Source organism: Eublepharis macularius, chromosome 9 (genome assembly GCF_028583425.1).
Source record: "Eublepharis macularius isolate TG4126 chromosome 9, MPM_Emac_v1.0, whole genome shotgun sequence".
Classification (NCBI taxonomy): Eukaryota; Metazoa; Chordata; class Lepidosauria; order Squamata; family Eublepharidae; genus Eublepharis; species Eublepharis macularius.
In genome coordinates, this window is record NC_072798.1 from 18,186,617 (window position 1) to 18,205,439 (window position 18,823).

At 45.8% G+C, this 18,823-nt stretch overlaps 1 protein-coding gene across 1 annotated transcript; it reads right to left on the minus strand.

The window, feature by feature from the left end:
• Window positions 1-1,857: 1,857 nt before the first annotated feature.
• MGST1 (microsomal glutathione S-transferase 1) lies at window positions 1,858-18,483 on the minus strand. Its single transcript, XM_054988500.1, has 4 exons — window positions 18,307-18,483; window positions 8,275-8,426; window positions 6,330-6,424; window positions 1,858-3,574 (listed from the first exon to the last, which is right to left on the minus strand). The coding sequence occupies exons 2-4, from the start codon at window positions 8,401-8,403 to the stop codon at window positions 3,328-3,330; spliced, it is 471 nt and encodes a 156-aa protein (XP_054844475.1). The 5' UTR covers window positions 8,404-8,426; window positions 18,307-18,483; the 3' UTR covers window positions 1,858-3,327.
• Between the last annotated feature and the right edge of the window lie 340 nt (window positions 18,484-18,823).

The following is an 18,823-nucleotide window of genomic DNA, read 5'->3' on the forward strand; positions in this document are numbered from 1 at the left end:
TGTGGATCTGAAATCCACCAATGTGGTGGCAGTAGTGTTTTCTTTTTTCTACTTTTATTTTAAAGAAGACAAAGTCAGAAATATAGGGGACAAGATGGAAAACAAGAGAAGGAAAATAAGAGAAGAATAATGAGCATAGACGGGGAAAAGGGCCATGCTGTAAGATGTTCAAAGCCAGTTCCTGATACAAAACAGCTGCAGCTGATTGGTTCAAATAAGCAGAAGTGTTTAGATAAAGAGATGTACCACTTACCTTAGCATACTGTGATGCTGACGGACAGGAACAAAGAACAGATTCTTATGGTTGAACCCTAACCTGCTTTTGTTTGAAAATGGATGCAGATACTAAATGGGGGATGGTGGAAATCACAGGTCTCAGATTTAAAACACATCTATCCCAATTTATCTCCTTAAGGCTGCTGAACAGTGTGGCAATCAGGTTGCGAGGACACAAATGTAATGGTCCAAATTAGAGATGGACACGAACCGGGCCAGTTCGTGGTCCGTGAACCAGTGGTTTGTCAGAGCCCATTTCTGACGAACCACCATGAACTTTAGGCTGGTTCATTTTTCGGTTTGTCACTGCAGACAGCCTGGAGAAGATCAATTAGTTTCCCAGGCAATGGGGGAGGGGCTTTCTGCAGACCTGCTGCTGCCCTGGAAGTGACATTTTCACGAACCAAACAAACCGGTTCAGAAACCGGGGCCAGTTCATGGTTCATGAAATGCGACGAAACACAAACCGTGCGGTTTGGATTTTTCCCGGTTCGTGCCCATCTTTAGTCCAAGTTAAAATGCAGATTAAAAAACAAAAGTTACAAATTTAAAAGCAATCCAAGCTTTAAAATGCACAAGAATTTACAGCAGCACCTTAGAGAAAACATGATTTTCAGGATATAAGCTTTCCAGAGTCAGAGCTCCCTTTACCAGAGCTCTCTCACTTCCTACATACACGTATTTTAAATGCTTTTTAATCTGAAATGTTTTAATGTTTGCTGCCTTGGGGGCCCTGAACTGGGTGGAAAATCAGCACAGATATTCTTCAGAAGAGTCCATTATCCTATTAACCCCTGGAATGATTTCTGTTTTCTGCTCCAAAGCGTCGATAGCATTGGAAGGAAGTTAGGCAGATTCATGGAGGACAAGTTCATCAATGGCTACTAGCCATGCTGACTAAACAGAAACGCCATAATCAGAGGGAGTAAATCTCTGTGTTCCAATGCTAGCAGGCAGTAGTAGGGAAGCGCTTTAGCCTCTATCTCGTTTGGTCTTCTGGAGCTACTGGATGGTTGCTGTAAGACAGGATGCTGGACTAGAAGGATTTCTGTTCTGATCCTGCAGTTTTCTTCTTGTGTTCATCCATTCGTACCCTTTGACTTGTTAGTCCAAAAAGCACATCTCGGTTTTCTTTAAAATAAGGACCGTTTGCTCATCCATTTCCTGGAATACCCACTAGGCACAGAGAGTCTGGGCAATTGGATTTGAATAACAGTCAGACAATCCCTAGCTATTTTACAGAAGAGACAAGAACTGTAAAAATCACATTGCTGCAGCCATGGTATACGAAATTCAGAACGTTATCTTGTTTCTTTTTTTTTTTAAGTGAGAAAGGGATATTAGGCGACGAAAAATTTTGCTCCCCGAATTTATTCCTACACTTGGTTACAAACACCTATTTGCATCAAAGTCTCCTTTGCAACAAGGTTTGGCATTATTTGCTATATCTTATTATTAAGGCAAATATTCTTCAAAGGACTCCACGATTTGACTCTCTGATTCATTGTGACATCCTATTTGCTGACTGCAGTTAGAAGAGCTAGGGGGGGAAACAGCCCAAAAATTCCAATACAATTTTTTTCTTTTTTTTTGCTGTTGTCTTTATTGATTTATGCGTCAAAAAGAGACATCCAGAAATAGCATCTGTAGAAAATTACCATACATTCATGCCATCAATAGAGTTGTTATACATTAAAAATCTTTAAACATGTACAAAACAGTCATTCCAATCATTCTGAGGTGAAGAAAAACATGATGGAGAAAAGTAGGGAAAGATGTATTTTATGCTTCAACTAAGTAAGATAGTTGATCATATCAACCAGAACTAGAGGCATAAAATGGAACGAACCACAATGCTGCATCTGACTTTCGGTTGATAACACTGTTTGGAATGTAAAAAGGGTGTCCGTAGAATGCAGAATGGAGAAAACCTCTCAAACTGTATTTTGTGAGTTGAATTCTTTTTTACCGCCTTATACCTATATTGTCACCTTTGGCAGTAACCTGCAGGGTAACTCATGGGCAAATTTACAGAGCCACCCTTATAAAAATGTGTTTTAGGAATGTTCATCAGCTCTGGCGTCACATGTTTGGCATCCCATGCGTGGGGAGCAAGCCCACAGAATAAGACAACTTTCTTCACAAACAGGAATTGAGAAAAACAAACTGTATCAAGGACCAAAGAACTGCCTTGGAAAGTCATACCTTGATCCATTTTCCAAAAATGGCCATGGCCAAGACGGGAGCTTTTAAGTGGGGTACGAACAGGATGCCCCCCTCCCAACGTACTGCCCCAGCACCTGGTATTCCATACACTGAAAATTCAGCCTATTACCATGGTTCATAATTCCTAACATTATCAGAAAAACAGCACCCAAACAGGTTAGCCAAAGTGGCAACCGAACAAGGGATTACGCCAATACCCTGGACATAACAGAGGAGCAGGACAAGTTTAGTAAAGTCTTGACTGCTCTAATGGAGTCTGCCGTGTTCCATACTGGTGCTATCCTTCCAAGTTCAGAAGGGAATGCAACAACAGCAGTGAAAGGAAGAGCAACCGTAACAGGAAGTAGGGTGAGCTATAATAATCAAAACCCAACCTGAGATGTCTGTCATGCAAAAACATGTTGGAAAAGTAAGGTTTGGTGGTAGTTTCAAATTAGGTTCCGGGGAAACCTGGAGTTCATATTAGTTTATTGAAGGTTTTCCCAATGAGGAGATCAATACTAGCAGACAAGGCTATGGAGAGTACAGCTTGCCTACCACTTACTGATCTCTCTGCTCTCTGCCAGACATATGCAGTTACAAGAGAACACGAGATGTGTTCTCGCTCACCTTCTGTCAGAACAGGGCAACAGTGAGATCCGAAATGTCTCATCTATTCCTCAATGAATAGAGCATCCTCCTTAGAACATACCCCAAGCACTCTGGGGCTCTTTGACAGACATTCAGGGGTTCCATAGCAGAAGAATCAATGTGGAAAGGGTTCCCGGAAGGTAGGAAGTTTCAAAAACATACAGCGATTATGATGGCAACAGGGACCATTTCCCATCACATGGCCAGGCTAACCAGAATCAACTTGTATATCATTGAAAAGGTAACTAAGTAGCCAATTAACCAAGCCAGTCCTCTGCAGGGCTGGGGAAGAGGTACTAAATAGGCTATGGTGTGGAAGATTCTAGACCCGAGAAAGAGTCGGTAGTGCAGCACAGCAGTCGAGTAGGGGACACCACTGAGAGAATACAAGAACCCAACGATGGCAAACGGAATGATGTTTTCCAGGTCATTGAGATGAATTCTGGGGAAGAAGCAAAGACGTTTCATAGTATTATGGTTTGACTGCTTTTTTTGATCACTGCAACCCCAAAGACCAATTTTCAGTATGCAGAAGATATTGGTAATGATAACTCACTATACAACTTCATCAAATTTCTGCCTCTTTACTAGTATATGTTGATATCCCCAAATCTTATTTTAAAGGCAAGCTAATTCAACACAGGTAGCAATGGGGGGCAATAAAAGCTCAGACTAGATCACATCCCTTGCTTCATTCATAGAAATACAGAGCTGGAAAGTACTCTAAGGGTCATCTAGTCCAACTCCCTGCACAATTCAAGAAATTCACAGCGATCTCCCCTCCCCGCTCCCCCAGTGACCCCTGCTCTATGCCCAGAGGAAGGCAAAAAATCTCCAGGGTCCCTGGCCAATCCGGCGTGGGGGGAAATTCCTTCCTGACATCAAAGTGGTGATTGGCATTACTGTGGGCTCATCCCTTCCTACACTCCCTCCCTCCCGCTGCCTAAATTTATACTCAGTCATAGAATAAAACATTGCTGTCAGATAGCCATCTAGTCTCTGCTTAAAAACCTCCAAAGAAGGAGATCCCCACAATTACATGTCAATGCACACACTTGTACAGTACATGGGAAAGGCACGGAGAGACCTTTCGTCAAGCTGTAAAGCAGTGGTTTTCAACCAGTGTTCCAGGGAATCTCAATAGTTTTCTGGAAGCTTATCAGGGTTCCTCTATGAGTAACTGTTTTGAAAAAGTTTGTCTGCCATTACCTGGAGAAGCACAGCATTTTATGCATTCAACCGGCTTCCCAACGCATCTAAGCAGCAATTCCTACCCCAGAACGTCACCCTTAAGGAACCCAGCCTCAGCCCAGGTTCAAACCCTGGCAGGTAATAGGTAATGTGAAAGACCTCTGGATAAGTCTGCAGGTCCAGATGGTATACACCTGAGGGCTCTTAAAGAACACAAATGTGAAGTTGTTCATCTGCTAGCAGGTATATGAGAGCTGCTGTAGCATAGAGGTTAAGTGGTTGGACTGCAAAGCAGCACTCTGCTGGTTCGAATCCCACTACTGCCATGATCTCCGCAAGTGGCCTTGGGTAAGCCCCTCCTCTACAGTCCAGCTCCCCAGCTGTACTGTGGGGATAATAATAACAGTGATGTTGTTCATTGCTCTGAGTGAGGCACTAATCTTCCTGCAAGAGTGGTATAAAATCACATGATGATGATGTAGCTAGCCCATGACTTAGTAGTTTCCTGCCCCGGCTTGCGTCATTATTATCTCTCCCTGGGATTCTGGAAGTCTCTCCTAGACTCCTGCAGAGGTGGGACCTCCACCGAGAGGACAACACCAAAGGGGGTTGCCACTCTGTGGGGCAGGGGGGGGTGTTACCAGGGTTTGTTCCTTTGTCTACAGGAACAGAGATATTGGGAAGGTTAAAGGGCTGTTGGCTGTCTGAGGGAAGAGGACTGTTTTAAGCTTGGTATTTAATTAGTATAATTGGTTTAATTATTGGTAGCCTCGAAACTGTGACTTTAATTGTCCCCTACGTATTTGTTCTTGATTGTTGTTCTCTTTGCATTGTAAGTTGCCTTAAGTGCCATTAGGCAGAAAAGAGGCTAATGAAAGAATTGACTGATTGATGGCTGATTGATGGAGAGCCAGTTTGGTGTAGTGGCTAAGAGCAGCAGGACTCTAATCTGGAGAGCCGGGTTTGATTCCCCACTCCTCCGCTTGAAGCCAGCTTGGGTGACTTTGCGTCAGTCACAGCTCTCTCTGAGCTCTCAGCCCCACCCATCTCACAGGGTGATTGTTGTGAGGATAACAATAACACACTTTGTAAAACGCCCATCTCACAGGGTGATTTTTGTAAGGATAGTAACAACACACTTTGTAAACCGCTCTGAGTGGACATTAAATTGTCCTGAAGGGCAGTATCTAAATCGAATGCTATTATTATTACAAGTCCATCAATGGCTACTAGCCACTGTGACTGAAGGGAGCCTCCACAACCAGAGGCAGCAAACCTCCAAGAATCAATGCTGGGAGATATCAGCAGGGGAGGGGCCTCAGCGTCTGCCCTGTTGTTGGCCCTCCAGAGCACTGCGTGAAACAGCATGCTGGACTATATGGACCCCTGTTTTTTCTTATCCACCTGAGATCCTGGAGAGCAGCTGCCAGTCAGAGTAGACAATACTGATGTTGAGAGACTAGTGGTTTTACTCAGGGTAAGGCGTTTTCATGTGTTTGTGTGTGAGACTGGTTTACCTAGGATGGGGGGAAACATTTACGGCTGCTTCTGGAGCACATATTCATCTTTAAAAGCCAATGAATAACAGATAAAAGCCGCTCGTGGTTGAATTTTCCAAACACTGCATGATAAAACTATCAAATTTAGGAGCCCCGTTAAGCCTGTTCATAAACCCATAAATCCAGCCAAATGAAAGTCACTCCACAAACAGACTTAATTTTCTACAATAAAAGACTCCTCCAGCCTCAGATTGGCTCAGACTCTTGCAGAGGGTGCTCTGGTTCCTTGAAGAAATTCTAAGGCATCGTTTTCTATTTGTGCAATGACCACAGAAAGTCATTTTCCTGCATAGAGAAAAGTTACCTCAGGCAGAGTCATAGAGTTCTGACCCTCAAATAGAAGGGAGCGGATAGCAGCCAGGTATATGTTGTTTCTCAAATCCTTTCAGTCAATGTTCCCAGATTTCTCGTCAACCAATTCTGATGGAAGTCCCCCCCCCCAATTACCTGCGTACGCGCTCCACGTCCGGATCAGTCCGCAAATACTTTTTCGCCTGCTCTCCTTTCCCATAGGATGCCGCATCTTCAGGGTTACTAAAAGCCTATTTGTGAGAAGGGCGTACAGAAAAAAGAGGCATTGATGCTCAGATTAAAAGCAAGCCTAGTTCTGAGCTTACAAACTTTCTCTGCTTCCAGCCCCCCTATCCAGAAATCGCATGTACACATGTACACATACTGAGGGCCATCCCACCAAAATACAGAGGTCAGGCAAACCAAGAACGGTTAGTGCCAATCTGCGCAAATGTTGTACTGATGTATTTTGTACATTTCATGACCTCTTTCCATTTAAAAAGAAACACAAAACTTAAAAGCACAGACAAGTAAAACACCATAGTGAGACATCAAGACAAAAAGCAAATAAAACCCCTGGGAGGTCACTGATTTTAAAAGAATAGGTAAGGTTTCAAGTGATACCAGAAAGGCTGCAATGGAAGGGATAAACATAGCACTTTGAACTGTGCCCGGAAATAGTGAAAAACAACAAATTTAACTGTCTTACAGATGCTACAGGACTCTTCCTCTTTTCCACTGCTACAGACAAACACAGCTACCCAGCTTGGGATTCCTTAGTTAGGGGATGGGTGCAATACCAGAGCATTCAAACGCGCATAGTTCCTAAACCAGGAGAGTTAATGTATGAGGAGAAACATACAGAGGAGTACTGCCTGGACTTAAAAAAAAAAAAAAAAAAAGATCCCTGCCTCTCTCTCACTTGACACTTGGCTTACCTCTCTGGGGACACACAGGCAAGACATGAAGGCCAGACACAACCTGGCCTCTTAATGGGAATCCCACCAGGAGAAAGGCCGCATGAATGCACTACTTTCTCCCCCAATCTTGGCTCCCAACCCACCATTACCGGTGTTATCATGGACCAGCACTGGGCCTCAACCTTCCCTGTAGACCCTCTCTTTTGCCCGATGCACTGAAAGACATATTCCCGCTTTAAATGCAAATCAGTCATACTAATGACACACTTCCAGTGATGGCAAGAGGTGTGGCATATGCTAATGAGTTGTGCTAATAAGTTATGCTAATGAGTTCCTCCAGCTCTTTTTCTATGAAATGACCCGATAATAATAATAATAATAACAACATTCAATTTATATACTGCCCTTCAGGACAACTTAACACCCAATTTACAAAGTATGCTATTACTATCCCCACAACAAACAGGTTTTGGTATTAACCTATGAAGCCCTATGTGGATTGGGACCTGTATATCTTCGGGATGGCCTCTCCCCATATGTGCCCCAGAGGATGCTTCAATCTAGTGAAAAACAACTATTAACAGTCCCTAGCCGCAGAGAGGCCTATCTAGCGTCGATCAGAGCCTGGGCCTTTTCGGTCCTGGCTCCAACTTGGTGGAACGCTCTGTTTAATGTGACCAGGGCCTGGCAGGATCTGTTATCGTTCCGTCGGGCCTGTAAGATGGAGCTGTTCCGCCAGGCATACGGTTGATGCTGGGTCGGACCCCTGCCAGCCGGAGCTGTCGCTATCAAAACATCTACCTCCAAAGAAACTTTAGTGACAGTGGAAATGGTTTAACTGAATTAATTTAGAGCTGTGCTGTATTTGTATTTTAAATATTTATATTGTATTTATTATGTTTTCAACTGTAAATTTTTAATGTGCATAAATCCACCCTGAGCCTGCTAATGTGGGGAGGGCGGAACAGAAATCGAAACAAATAAAAACACCCTGTGAGGTGGGTGGGGCTGAGAGAGCTCTGAGAGAGCTGTGACTGACCCAAGGTCACCCAGCTGGCTTCAAGTGGAGAAGTGGGGAATCAAATCCGGCACTCCAGATTAGAGTCCCACTGCTCTTAACCACGACACCAAACAGGCTGTCCAGTTAATTCCATTAAAACCCTGATAACGCAGCTTCTTACCTTATTCTTCATTCGGTAGTATGCTGTCACGACACTCATCAACATCATTTTTATCATGAGGATGATAATATACTTGATATAAACCACCACCACCTCAAGATCAATGAATTCTCTAAGATCCATCTTCATCTTGGCCTCGCTTCGTTGAAGACCTGGAACAGAAATTAAGAGCAAAAAAAGGTTGCAGAACGTTAATGGGATGACAGCCACACTTCCCGGCCCACGCAGCTGAATTACATGCAAGGATCCGACTTGCTTATTTCATTTTTATTCAACCCATTCTCTAAGAAGCTTACCAAAGCATGTGTGGCTCTCTCTTCCCCTCTGTTTTATTCTTACGTATAGATACAGCCAGGTCACTCCAGTAAGTTTCAAGTCAATCGGGGATTTGAACCTAGGTCTCCCCAGGCTGCCCTCGGGCACATTCAATGGTTCTCACCACACATCTATTACACCTGGAGCAGCCCCCCTCAAAGCTGAGCTTTAGCACAATCAGAAAACCTTTGCATTTTTCCTCTCTCCAAGCCTCAGCTCATGTGACTAGAAAAGGCCTATTCTTCCTCTCTTTATTCCTGCCTCTATTTCCTTTGCTGTCTCCTGTATGTCAAAGCTTGGGCTCATAAGCTCCTACAGTCATGGACTTATTTTTTTTGACTCTGTACATTAGTAGTAGTAACAGTAGTAACTTGAGGTTAGCTAACATTCTATCTACCTAGTCAAAGAGAACCACACACTGGCCGTTTTCACACGTCGTTAAAGTCACGCAACACTCACAAAACGGTGGCATCTTCATGGCACGATTTCTGATGTCATCCCATCATGATTCCGTTTTCGTGGCTTGTCGACATCAGAAATTGCGCCATAAAGACACTAGCATTCCGTGAGTGATGCGCGATGTTAACGACATGTGAAAACGGCCACTGTTACATCTGGGAAACAGACCTTGCAGAAGTGTGGCTCGTTCCTGCAATGCAAAGTTCAAGGTTGTGGTGCACTTTTACGCAGGAAAATCCGTAGCAAACAACTGCTAAAATGCACTGAGAGTATATTATCCAACATGTGTGAAAGCCGCCATTATCAGAGGATAAAATGAAGGAGAGCTGAACAACATAAGCCATTTTGGGATTTCGGTAAAGGTAGGCATTTACTCCAACATAGATGAAGTAAAATAAAGAAATGTGGGAAGAGCATATGCCGCAGCTGTCCAGAAATTACTTCCATGGCAGAAACATAATCTGGCGTGGGTTCCCTCTTCAAAATGAACTGCAGGTGCCCAGTAACATCTGAATGGAGAAACCAAGACTCATGCCAGCACCCTGAATCTTGGACCAGGAGGTGCTGAGGCTACCTCCTACATGACCCACCTTCACTATCTCATGTGGTTTCTTCCTTCTGTGGTGTAGGTAGCTACGGAGCTATAGGAACAGGATCTGAGTTTTTATGTGAAATACGCAATTGTGTTTATTTTTGCCACAGACGTATGGTGTGATCACACCCTAAGAATTCGATTATCATCCCTAAATCAGAGATAAATGCCAGTAATGCTTCTGGCAAATACAAAGCTACGAACCAAATTTCATCCCAAGTGAAATTCAGAACACACTTAGAGGCTCTTCATCAGAAAAACTGTGGTTTTGAGGGAAATCCCCTCCCAACTAGTACATTTCCCCAGAAAACTTCTACATATTCCAAGGTTATTGATGGATTTTGCCTCAAAACAAAACTAGAAATGAATCTAGAGGTTCCTTCTCAGGCAAAACATCTGGGGATTCTCAAGGGAAGCCAGATTTACCAGTCAGAACAAATGATTCCCCCACCAACAACGGGTGCTTCTCACCACTGCTAAGCTGACAGGCTGGGGGTGGGGGGAGAATAGTGGGAAACAGGGGGGAGGTCAGCAGAATCCCAATATGCTGACATCACTCTCCAATGGAGTCTCCATGCACTCAGAAGTGATCTCAATGTATCACTGAAGCATGCTGAGGATGCTCTGGTATTTGGGCAAAAACCTCTTATGGTTAAACCATAGAGTTTTGCCCAAATACCAGAGTGTCCCTGAGACCTGGCTACATTAATCCATGCAACGGTCACCTCTAGGCTAGACTACTGCAACTTACTCTTCGCTAGGCTGCCCCTGGGCCTGACCCGGAAGTTACAGCTGGTCCAGAACACAGTAGCACACATCCTTACTGGAACTCCAATTCGAGCACAGATTCATCCTGTGCTGTGCCAGCTGCACTGGCTCCCAGTGGAGTTCCGGATCCGGTTCAAGATGTTAACCTTGGTGTTTAAAGCTCTTCACGGACTGGGACCTGCTTACCTGCGGGACCGCCTCTTCCATTATGTCCCCTGAAGGGCATTGCGCTCTACAATCAAGCAACTTCTGGTGGTCCCTGGCCCAAAGGACGTCCATATGGCCTCAACCAGGGCCATGGCCTTTTCTGCCCTGCCCCAGGCCTGGTGGAACGCTCTCCCGCTAGAGATCCAGGCCCTGCAGTACCTGTTACAGTTCTGCAGAGCCTATAAAATGGAGATGTTCTGCCGGGTCTTTGCTGAGTGCCAGTGGGTTTCCCCCTTCTTCCACCAAAGACCACCCCTATTTCTGGGACTTCCCTCGGCCATCTGCTATGCCCATATACAGACTCCCAAATATTTAATTAAATAGCCTATGTCTGGACTATTTTAATGACTCCTTTAAGATTAGTATTGATTTTATGGTTTTGTGATTGATTCGCTGTGTTTTATGAATGTTGTTAGCCGCCCTGAGCCCATTTGTGGGGAAGGCGGGGTATAAATCAAATCAAATCAAATCAAATCAAATCAAATCAAATCAAATCAAATCAAATCAAATCAAATCAAATCAAATCAAATCAAATCAAATCAAAAAATAATAAATAAAATAAATGTGTTGACATCACTTCCAGGAGCACAGGAATGGTATCAGCACATCACTGGCAACATGGTATCACCAGCAAGCCCCCCACCATAACTCACTAAGAGCCAAGCTACAAGTAACGCCTTACACAGGTAGGACACTTGTCAGCTTCCCTCAAGTTTTGATGGGAAATGTAGGCGTCCTGGTTTTACAGCTTGGCTCTCCATTACAGCTGCAAGACCAGGATGCCTACATTTCCCATCAAAACTTGAGGGAAGCTGACAAGTGTCCAACCTGTGTCAGGCGTCACTTGTGGCTTGGCTCTCCTTGGCTCTAAGTCCCACCAACACCCATGTTGTAACCTTAAGGGAAGCCAAAATGGTTTCAGTAAGAGCTGCAGATGTTCTGGAGGAGTGAGAGCTCAAACATCTCCACATCATTACACCTTCTAAGAAACATGTGGGGCAAATATCTATCATCAGGGCAGAAAAATGGGGCTACTTGCAAACCAAGTCATGGTTCTTGTCCACTGGAAACATTCCCCAGGTGAGAAGAAAAATAGTTTTCAAATTAAAATGGAAAAATACTCCTCTCCCCCACAAACATGGCATAATGAGAACTGAGAACAAAAAAGTGGGGGGACTGGCCTTTTCACACCCATAAGAGTTTGAGCAAGCTCAAGAAGGCACGGACAGCTGAGGGCAGTTGAAATCTTAGGGGGAAACCTCTCAACTGTGATTTCTCTCACTGTGGTTTCTCACAGTCCCCATGGCTTGTACTGTCCATTTCAGAAGTCCATGCCCCTTCCCTCTCTTTAAGGTCAAAAGCTTGCGGGCAAGGAAAGAGCTTGCGAAGTTCTTGAAAACTAGACTAGATTTATCTGAAAGACCAAACTTTTACCCAAAAAAGGCCCTCAAAAACAGGTTATACTGCATTTTAAAGGAGAAAATGAGAAGGCCGAGAAAAACAAGGAAGTCCCAGGATGTGTGTGAGTGGAGGGATTGGAACCTTTGCGTGGGCGTTAGCAGTGGTATTATGAAGAGATCACACCACCCTGGGCAATGCTGTGTAGCAAAAAGCCAGTGGGTCAAAGGCTCACAACACTTAAAAGAACTGGGAAGATAAAGAAGAAATGTGAACAATATCTGCAAGACAATGAGATTTTTTTTTTAAAGAAGAAATTACAGCCATTTCCTTGGCTACCAGGTATATCCTTACAAACTGTACGCAGTTTCTGATCATACAAGAATGTGTTTTGGCAACGATCCTGGTTAAGTTTTTGCTGGTAAGCTTACACCTAAAGACCTTCTAATCTACAGTAACAATTTACTAATGCATTTAAATTCCATGACATACAACGCAAGGTTCCACTCCCAGCAGAATTTATTTACTTCAATTATGTCCCACTTTCCTCCAACAACGGGGACCCCAAATGGCTTACATTATCCCCTTCTTCTATATTATTCTCATAACCACCCTTGACCACTCAGGTTAAGTGGCGAAAGTGATCAGTCCAGAGTCAGCCAGTGAGCTTCCATGGCACAGCAAGAATGTGAACCAGGGTCTCCCAGATCCTAACCTGACACTGACAAAGGGAGCTCTGACTCTCGAAAGCTCACACCTTTTAAGGTGCTACTGGACGCAAATCTTGCTCTTCCACTACAGACCAGTATGGCTACCCACCTGAAACTATTCTGATAGCATAACCACTGTACCACACTAGAAGGGGGAATAAGGAATTGTGCACATAAACGAGTGCCACGACATCATTCTCTCAAGACAGGCACTGGTTAGCTTTCTGGGAATGGCTGTGGGACGGCAAACTTAGTCCCTTCTCATGGACTTATCAAAGAGCTGACTCCTCTGACCACAAATCTTCCAAAAGAGCTGTCAGCGTTCACAATTAAAGCCGTGTGCCACTGTTAACAGCTATGTTTAAATGGCTGGAAGCATGAAGAGAAATCTGGGTCAAGAGGTTCCATCTGTTTGCCAAGAAGAGACAAAAGCTCTCTATATAGTATTACAATACGCAGCAGATTGCAATACGACGTAACATCATTGCACAGAGAGAGAGAGAGAGAGAGAGGTATCTATCATCGTTCTCTCTTAATCCCAAAGTACATGGTCAACTAGCTATCCCAACCACCCACAAACCAGTCTGGGGTTTCTGCATACTTGGGCAACTCTGCAGAACATGCAAATTTTTTAAACAATTATTTACTTCATTTATATCTCAACTACAGTTGCCAACTTCCAGAATTACAGATGACAGAGATCTATTTCCCTGGAGAAATTGGTTGCTTCAGAGGGTGGACTCTATGGCATTACACCCCACCAAGGTATCTCACACCCCTAAGTTCTGTCCTCTGCAGGCTCCATTCCCCAAATCTCCAGAAATTTCCCAACCCAGAGTTGGCAACCCCACCCCAACTCAAAGCAGCTTACATCATTCTCCTTTCCTTCATTCTATCCTCACAACAACCCTGTTGGGTACATTAGGCCAAGAGTGCATGACTGGCCCTAAGTTTCCCTGCAAACCACTGTTGGGCACAGGCGCTCACCAGGGCACTTGCTGCTGCCGCCTCCCCCAGCGGCGCTCCCCATTTGCAGCAGCCCGTTCTGACCCCAACAGTGCCAGAATGGGCTGCTGGGGCCAGAACAGGCTGCTGCTGGAAGCAGGAACTTGCCAGGATGCCTGGTGCCCCCCCCCCCTCGCAGCACTCCTCGCCTGCAGCGGCCTAATCCAGCACCAACAGGGCCAGAATGAACTGCTGCTGGGCACAGGAGCCCTCCAGGGCACCTGCCACTGCCTCCCTGATGGTACTTCCTGCTTGCAGCAGCCCAATCCATCCCCAATGGGGTTGGTACAGGCGGCCTGTCATGGCGCCTACCCCTCCATCACGATGCTGGGAGGAGGCAATGCCAGGCCCGGCCACCTTGCCCTCCCCTCGACCAAATTGGGGTGTGACAGAGGGGGCAATGCCTGGCCCGCCTACCCTGCCCTTTCTAGAGCCCGTTGTATTTTCACCCCACAACGGGCTTTATAACTAGTATATAAATAAATTTATTGGGCTGACCCTATGTAAACCTCCTCCAATGTTGTGCCCACTGTTGTAGCTACCACTGGACCATCTGCAAGCTTGTACAAGCTTAGATGGCTTTCAAAAGGGATTAGACAAAGCCAATGAATACAGGGCTATCAGAAGCTAGCTGCTGTAGCACACAGTGGCTAAATGGTTGGGTTACAAATCAGCACTCTGCTAGTTCGACTTTCCCTACTGCCATGAGCTCAGCAGGTGACTTTGGGTAAGTGGTTGGGCGGCAAATCAGCACTCTGCTGGTTCATATCCCACTACTGCCTTGAGCTCAGCAGGTGATCTTGGCTAAGCCCCTGCTCTCAGCCCCATCTCTCCAGCTGTATGGTGGGGATAATAATGAGACTGACTTTGTTCACTGCTCTGAGTGAGGCACTCATCTGTCTAGAAAAGCGATGTATAAGTACCGTTATTATTATTATGGCTACACAGCACCTTCTTGAATAAAAAATAGTGACTCAAATGAATAAACACACATTTGCTTCCATACCAAGTCAGACCATTGGTCCATTTAGGGCCTGGTTCACTCAGGTGGAATTGAGAGGATAGCGCCTGCTCTAGCATTTGGTCCAATCTTAGCATTTTAATAGCTATTTATACACCACTTGTCTCAGAGCAGTTTACAACAACATTCTGTTTGGTAATCTCACAACCACTACTCCGTGAGGTAAGTTAGGCTGACCGTGTGCGACTGGCTCCACTTCACTCAATGAGTGTCCATAGCAGAGTGAGGATCTGAACCTGGGCTGCCAAGAACATAGCCTGATGCTTTAACCACTACATCAGTTCAGACAGCAAGTCTAAATCTTGCAGAACTCTATTTTGGGGTTAAAAGCTTCCTGGGAATAGCAAGGAAGGAGGGGAGCAGAACCCCCAGTGTGGTCGGTTTCTATTCTCATGGGAGTATTTTCCGCAAAGGAACATTCAAAGCTGGAATTCACCACCTCCAGTCAAGTGGAGTCCGTTCTTCAGCCCTGGGGTTCTGCCCCTCATACTCTCCTGTGTATGAACCAGACCTAGGTCACTGGTCTCTATTCTAACTAGGAGCCAAGCTACAAGTGACGCCTTACACAGGTTGGGACACTTGTCAGCTTCCCTCAAGTTTTGATGGGAAATGCAGGCGTCCTGGTTTTACAGCTTGGCTCTCCATTACAGCTGCAAGACCAGGACGCCTACATTTCCCATCAAAACTTGAGGGAAGCTGACAAGTGTCCAACCTGTGTCAGGCATCACTTGTAGCTTGGCTCTAGCAGTGACTTTGCAAAGCCTTGAATCCTGTTGTCTGAGAACTTGGGAGAAAGATTCTGGAACCTTCTGCACGCGAAACTCCTGAGGCACAGCCTTCCCCGCCAATAAACACTCCACCACGTCCAGGGGCAGCATCCTTCTGCATACCAGCTGCTGGGGCAGAAAAACAGCAGAAAGAAGTTCCACCTCTACAGCCTTTCAATTTATCTGGTTGGCCACTGTGGGAAGCAGAACGCTGGGCTCAACGAACCTTTCTCTGGTTTGATCCAGAACACTTCCTACCTCCTTACGCACAACCCGTCGGAAGAGTTCTGCAGTTACTCACAACGCACATCTGTACTAACTCGTTCTGCTTATCTGCAAAGCCACCAGTTCATCAGCTCACAGCACCCATCGTTCCAAAGCTAGTTTGACTTTTATCTGTCAGTCTGAACACGCAACGGCCAGGGAGTGCCATTCTAGAAGGAGCCAGGCATGGAGGAGGGCAGGCAAAATAATCTGCTTGATTGAAGCGTGCTTAGAAAAAAATAAAATGCCGTTCATTCAGTCGTACTCATGCCAAAGTGGGAAGTTTCTCTTTCCTATGCCCCTCTCCTTCAAAAGCGCGTGCGCGCACACACACACACACACCGATATGCAAATTAGCTGCATTCATTGTTCAAAGACATTTGCTTTGAAAGGGTGTCCCGGCACTTAATAAGTCAATCACTCCTCTGTGCTGAGTTAAGAATTATATCTGACAGACACGTTAGGTGCCTTTAATCAAAACAACACTAAAACGGCCTGCAAAAGTTTAAGCAGTAGAACCAATTCAGTTTTATATTTAAGGTGATCCATGGCACGTTTGGTAAACCAGCCTCTCCCCCCTACCCCACCACACTTTTATTTGAAAGCAAAGGGCAACACTGAGCATTAAACAGTGCTTGAAAAACAGGAATGGCAAAATCCCCTGCTAGGCAAATGGCTGAACAGCTTCAATCAGTCTCACAGGCAGAACTCTGACCCTTTCGCCACAGCAGAAAAAGGGGCAGGATTGGGTGTATTTCCACATAATTTCAGCATGAACTTCACCCAACCGAATTGCCCTGAACCTTCCACTGAGTGCCAAGTGCTCTGTAGTGCTTTGCAGGGCCCAAAGCAGTTCATGTGCATTTGCTCAGAAAACTTTAAAAATAACCCTGCAAGATAAGCCAATGTTATTAGCCCCACTGGGCTGAAACTGAGAAGGTGCGATCAGAGAATGGCCGCTCCATCTCAAGATCAAGATTTGGGTCCAACAGCACCTCAAAGATCAACTAGATTTCCAGGGTATGAGCTTTCGAGGCAAAGGGAGCTTGGACTCTCAAAAGCTCATGCCCTGGAAATCTACAAGAGTCCAGTAGCACCTATAAGACTACCAAAATTTCTGGTAGGGTATGAGCTTTCATGAAGAAGAGGTATCTGAAGAAGTGAGCTGTGGCTCACAAGAGCTCATACCCTATCACAAATGTTGTTAAGTCTTATAGGTGCTACTGGACTCTTGCTCTTTTCCACTGCTACAGGCAGACAAACATGGCTAACCATCTTGATCTATCTCCTGGAAATCTAGCTGGTCTTTAAGGTGCTACAGGCCTCAAGTCTTGCAGACCAAAAGGGCTAGTCCCCTGGACCGCTCTTGTTTCAAGGTGCAGCTACAGAAGAGGCAGATCTTTGACAACCTAAATTGCTAAAAGGAGCTGCACAGAGGAGAAGAAAGCATACCGGGGGCCACAACTTTGAGCTTTAACCCCTTACCTCCCACACTGTTCCCCAATTTATATCACCTCCTGCACTATTATCTGCCCCATAGGAAAAGCACAGATAGCACGAGGTTATGCAACCCGCAATGGGGCAAAAAGCAGCTTAAGCTGGAAAAAACCCAGAAAGGGTTAATTACTGGTCCCAGGGCCCTGATCCGGTCTGGAGCCTTCATTGCAGATCTACTACTTCAATTACTCACTCCGTTAACTGCTACAGCTAAAGGCTGCACCCGAGTCAAGGCTATACTGCTTTGCAAGAGCTCATGCGTTAACCTGCAAACGCGCCTACAAAATCCTGCTCACAGAAAAGGCCCTGAAATGCTAGCTTGCCTTATGCAGGGATTCTTTAAAAAGGCGGGACGCTCAAGCAATCCTGCAGTTTTAAATGGTACAAGTTCAGGCACACGTTTCTCCGCTGGGAGAACTAGGCGGGGTAATTAGAACTTGCAGTGCAATCCTCAACATGTCTCCTCAGACGTAAATCCCACGGGGATCAAAAGAGAATTTACCCCCGAGTGTGTTAAGGATTGCACCATTACTGCAGCGTCAGCCCCTTCCACTTTGCCAATAACGCTCAGGGTTACAGTGCAAACTCTTGGGAGGGAAATTTGGGGGAAGAGCCCTGTGAACGCAAGGTTTGTGGAGAGAAGGAAGGTCTGCGGGGGATAATGCCAGAGAATCCACCTTCCAAAGCAGCCATTTTCTTCAGGCGAACCGAATTCTGTCGTATGGAGATCAGCTGTAAATCCTGGACGTTGGCATCCCTAACCAGCAACCTATTCCCAGCTTGGGAGGAGGGGGAAACTGAACAAGCAAGATCGAGAGGGCGACCCGGAGCGCCGCAGATCCCCCAGCGCAGTTCCTAAAACCATGGCACGTCTCCGCGCCTCCTCCCTGGGAGACCCGCTCTCCACGTGCTTTGCAAACTTTCCTCCTGCGTTTTGCACCGACGCGCAGAGGACACGCGCAATCCTCCAGCGCGCAAATCTGCACCTGCCGAGCTCTTTTTCCTGCAAAGGAATTCAACCCAACACACCTTTTTTGTTTTGGTTTTCTTCCCGATGCTCGCACCACAGGGCTGTTTTTTAGGGAGGGGAGAACAAGAATGCTCCCGGACTCGGCCTTGCTCCCTCCTCTCCCGCTGTCTGCGTCCCGGTTCGGCCCACAGTAACCGAGTCACTCTGTCTCCGGTCCGACCCGAGCGCTCCACCTCTTCTGCCTCTCCCGCCAGCCAGCCCCCGGGTTTCCCGCTTCCGCCCGCCCACTTGGCTGCGGTACAGCTTGCTACACCCCGCAGCCTCTTGCAACAGGCAGCCTTCGCCTTTGCTCTGGTTTCTTTTCTCTCTGGCATCTTCCTCCTCCGTTCGGAGTTACGCTCAAGCCGGAGAGAACCACTCGCCTGCTGCGTTGGACAGACTGACTAACTTTTGTTTTCCGAACTAAGGGACATGTGCAGAGTGTTTTTCCCCCTTTGAGACGAAAGGAGCGGTGCGATTGTACAATAATTGTACAAATGCAATTATTTTTTTAAAAAACTTGGGCGCCAGTAGCAC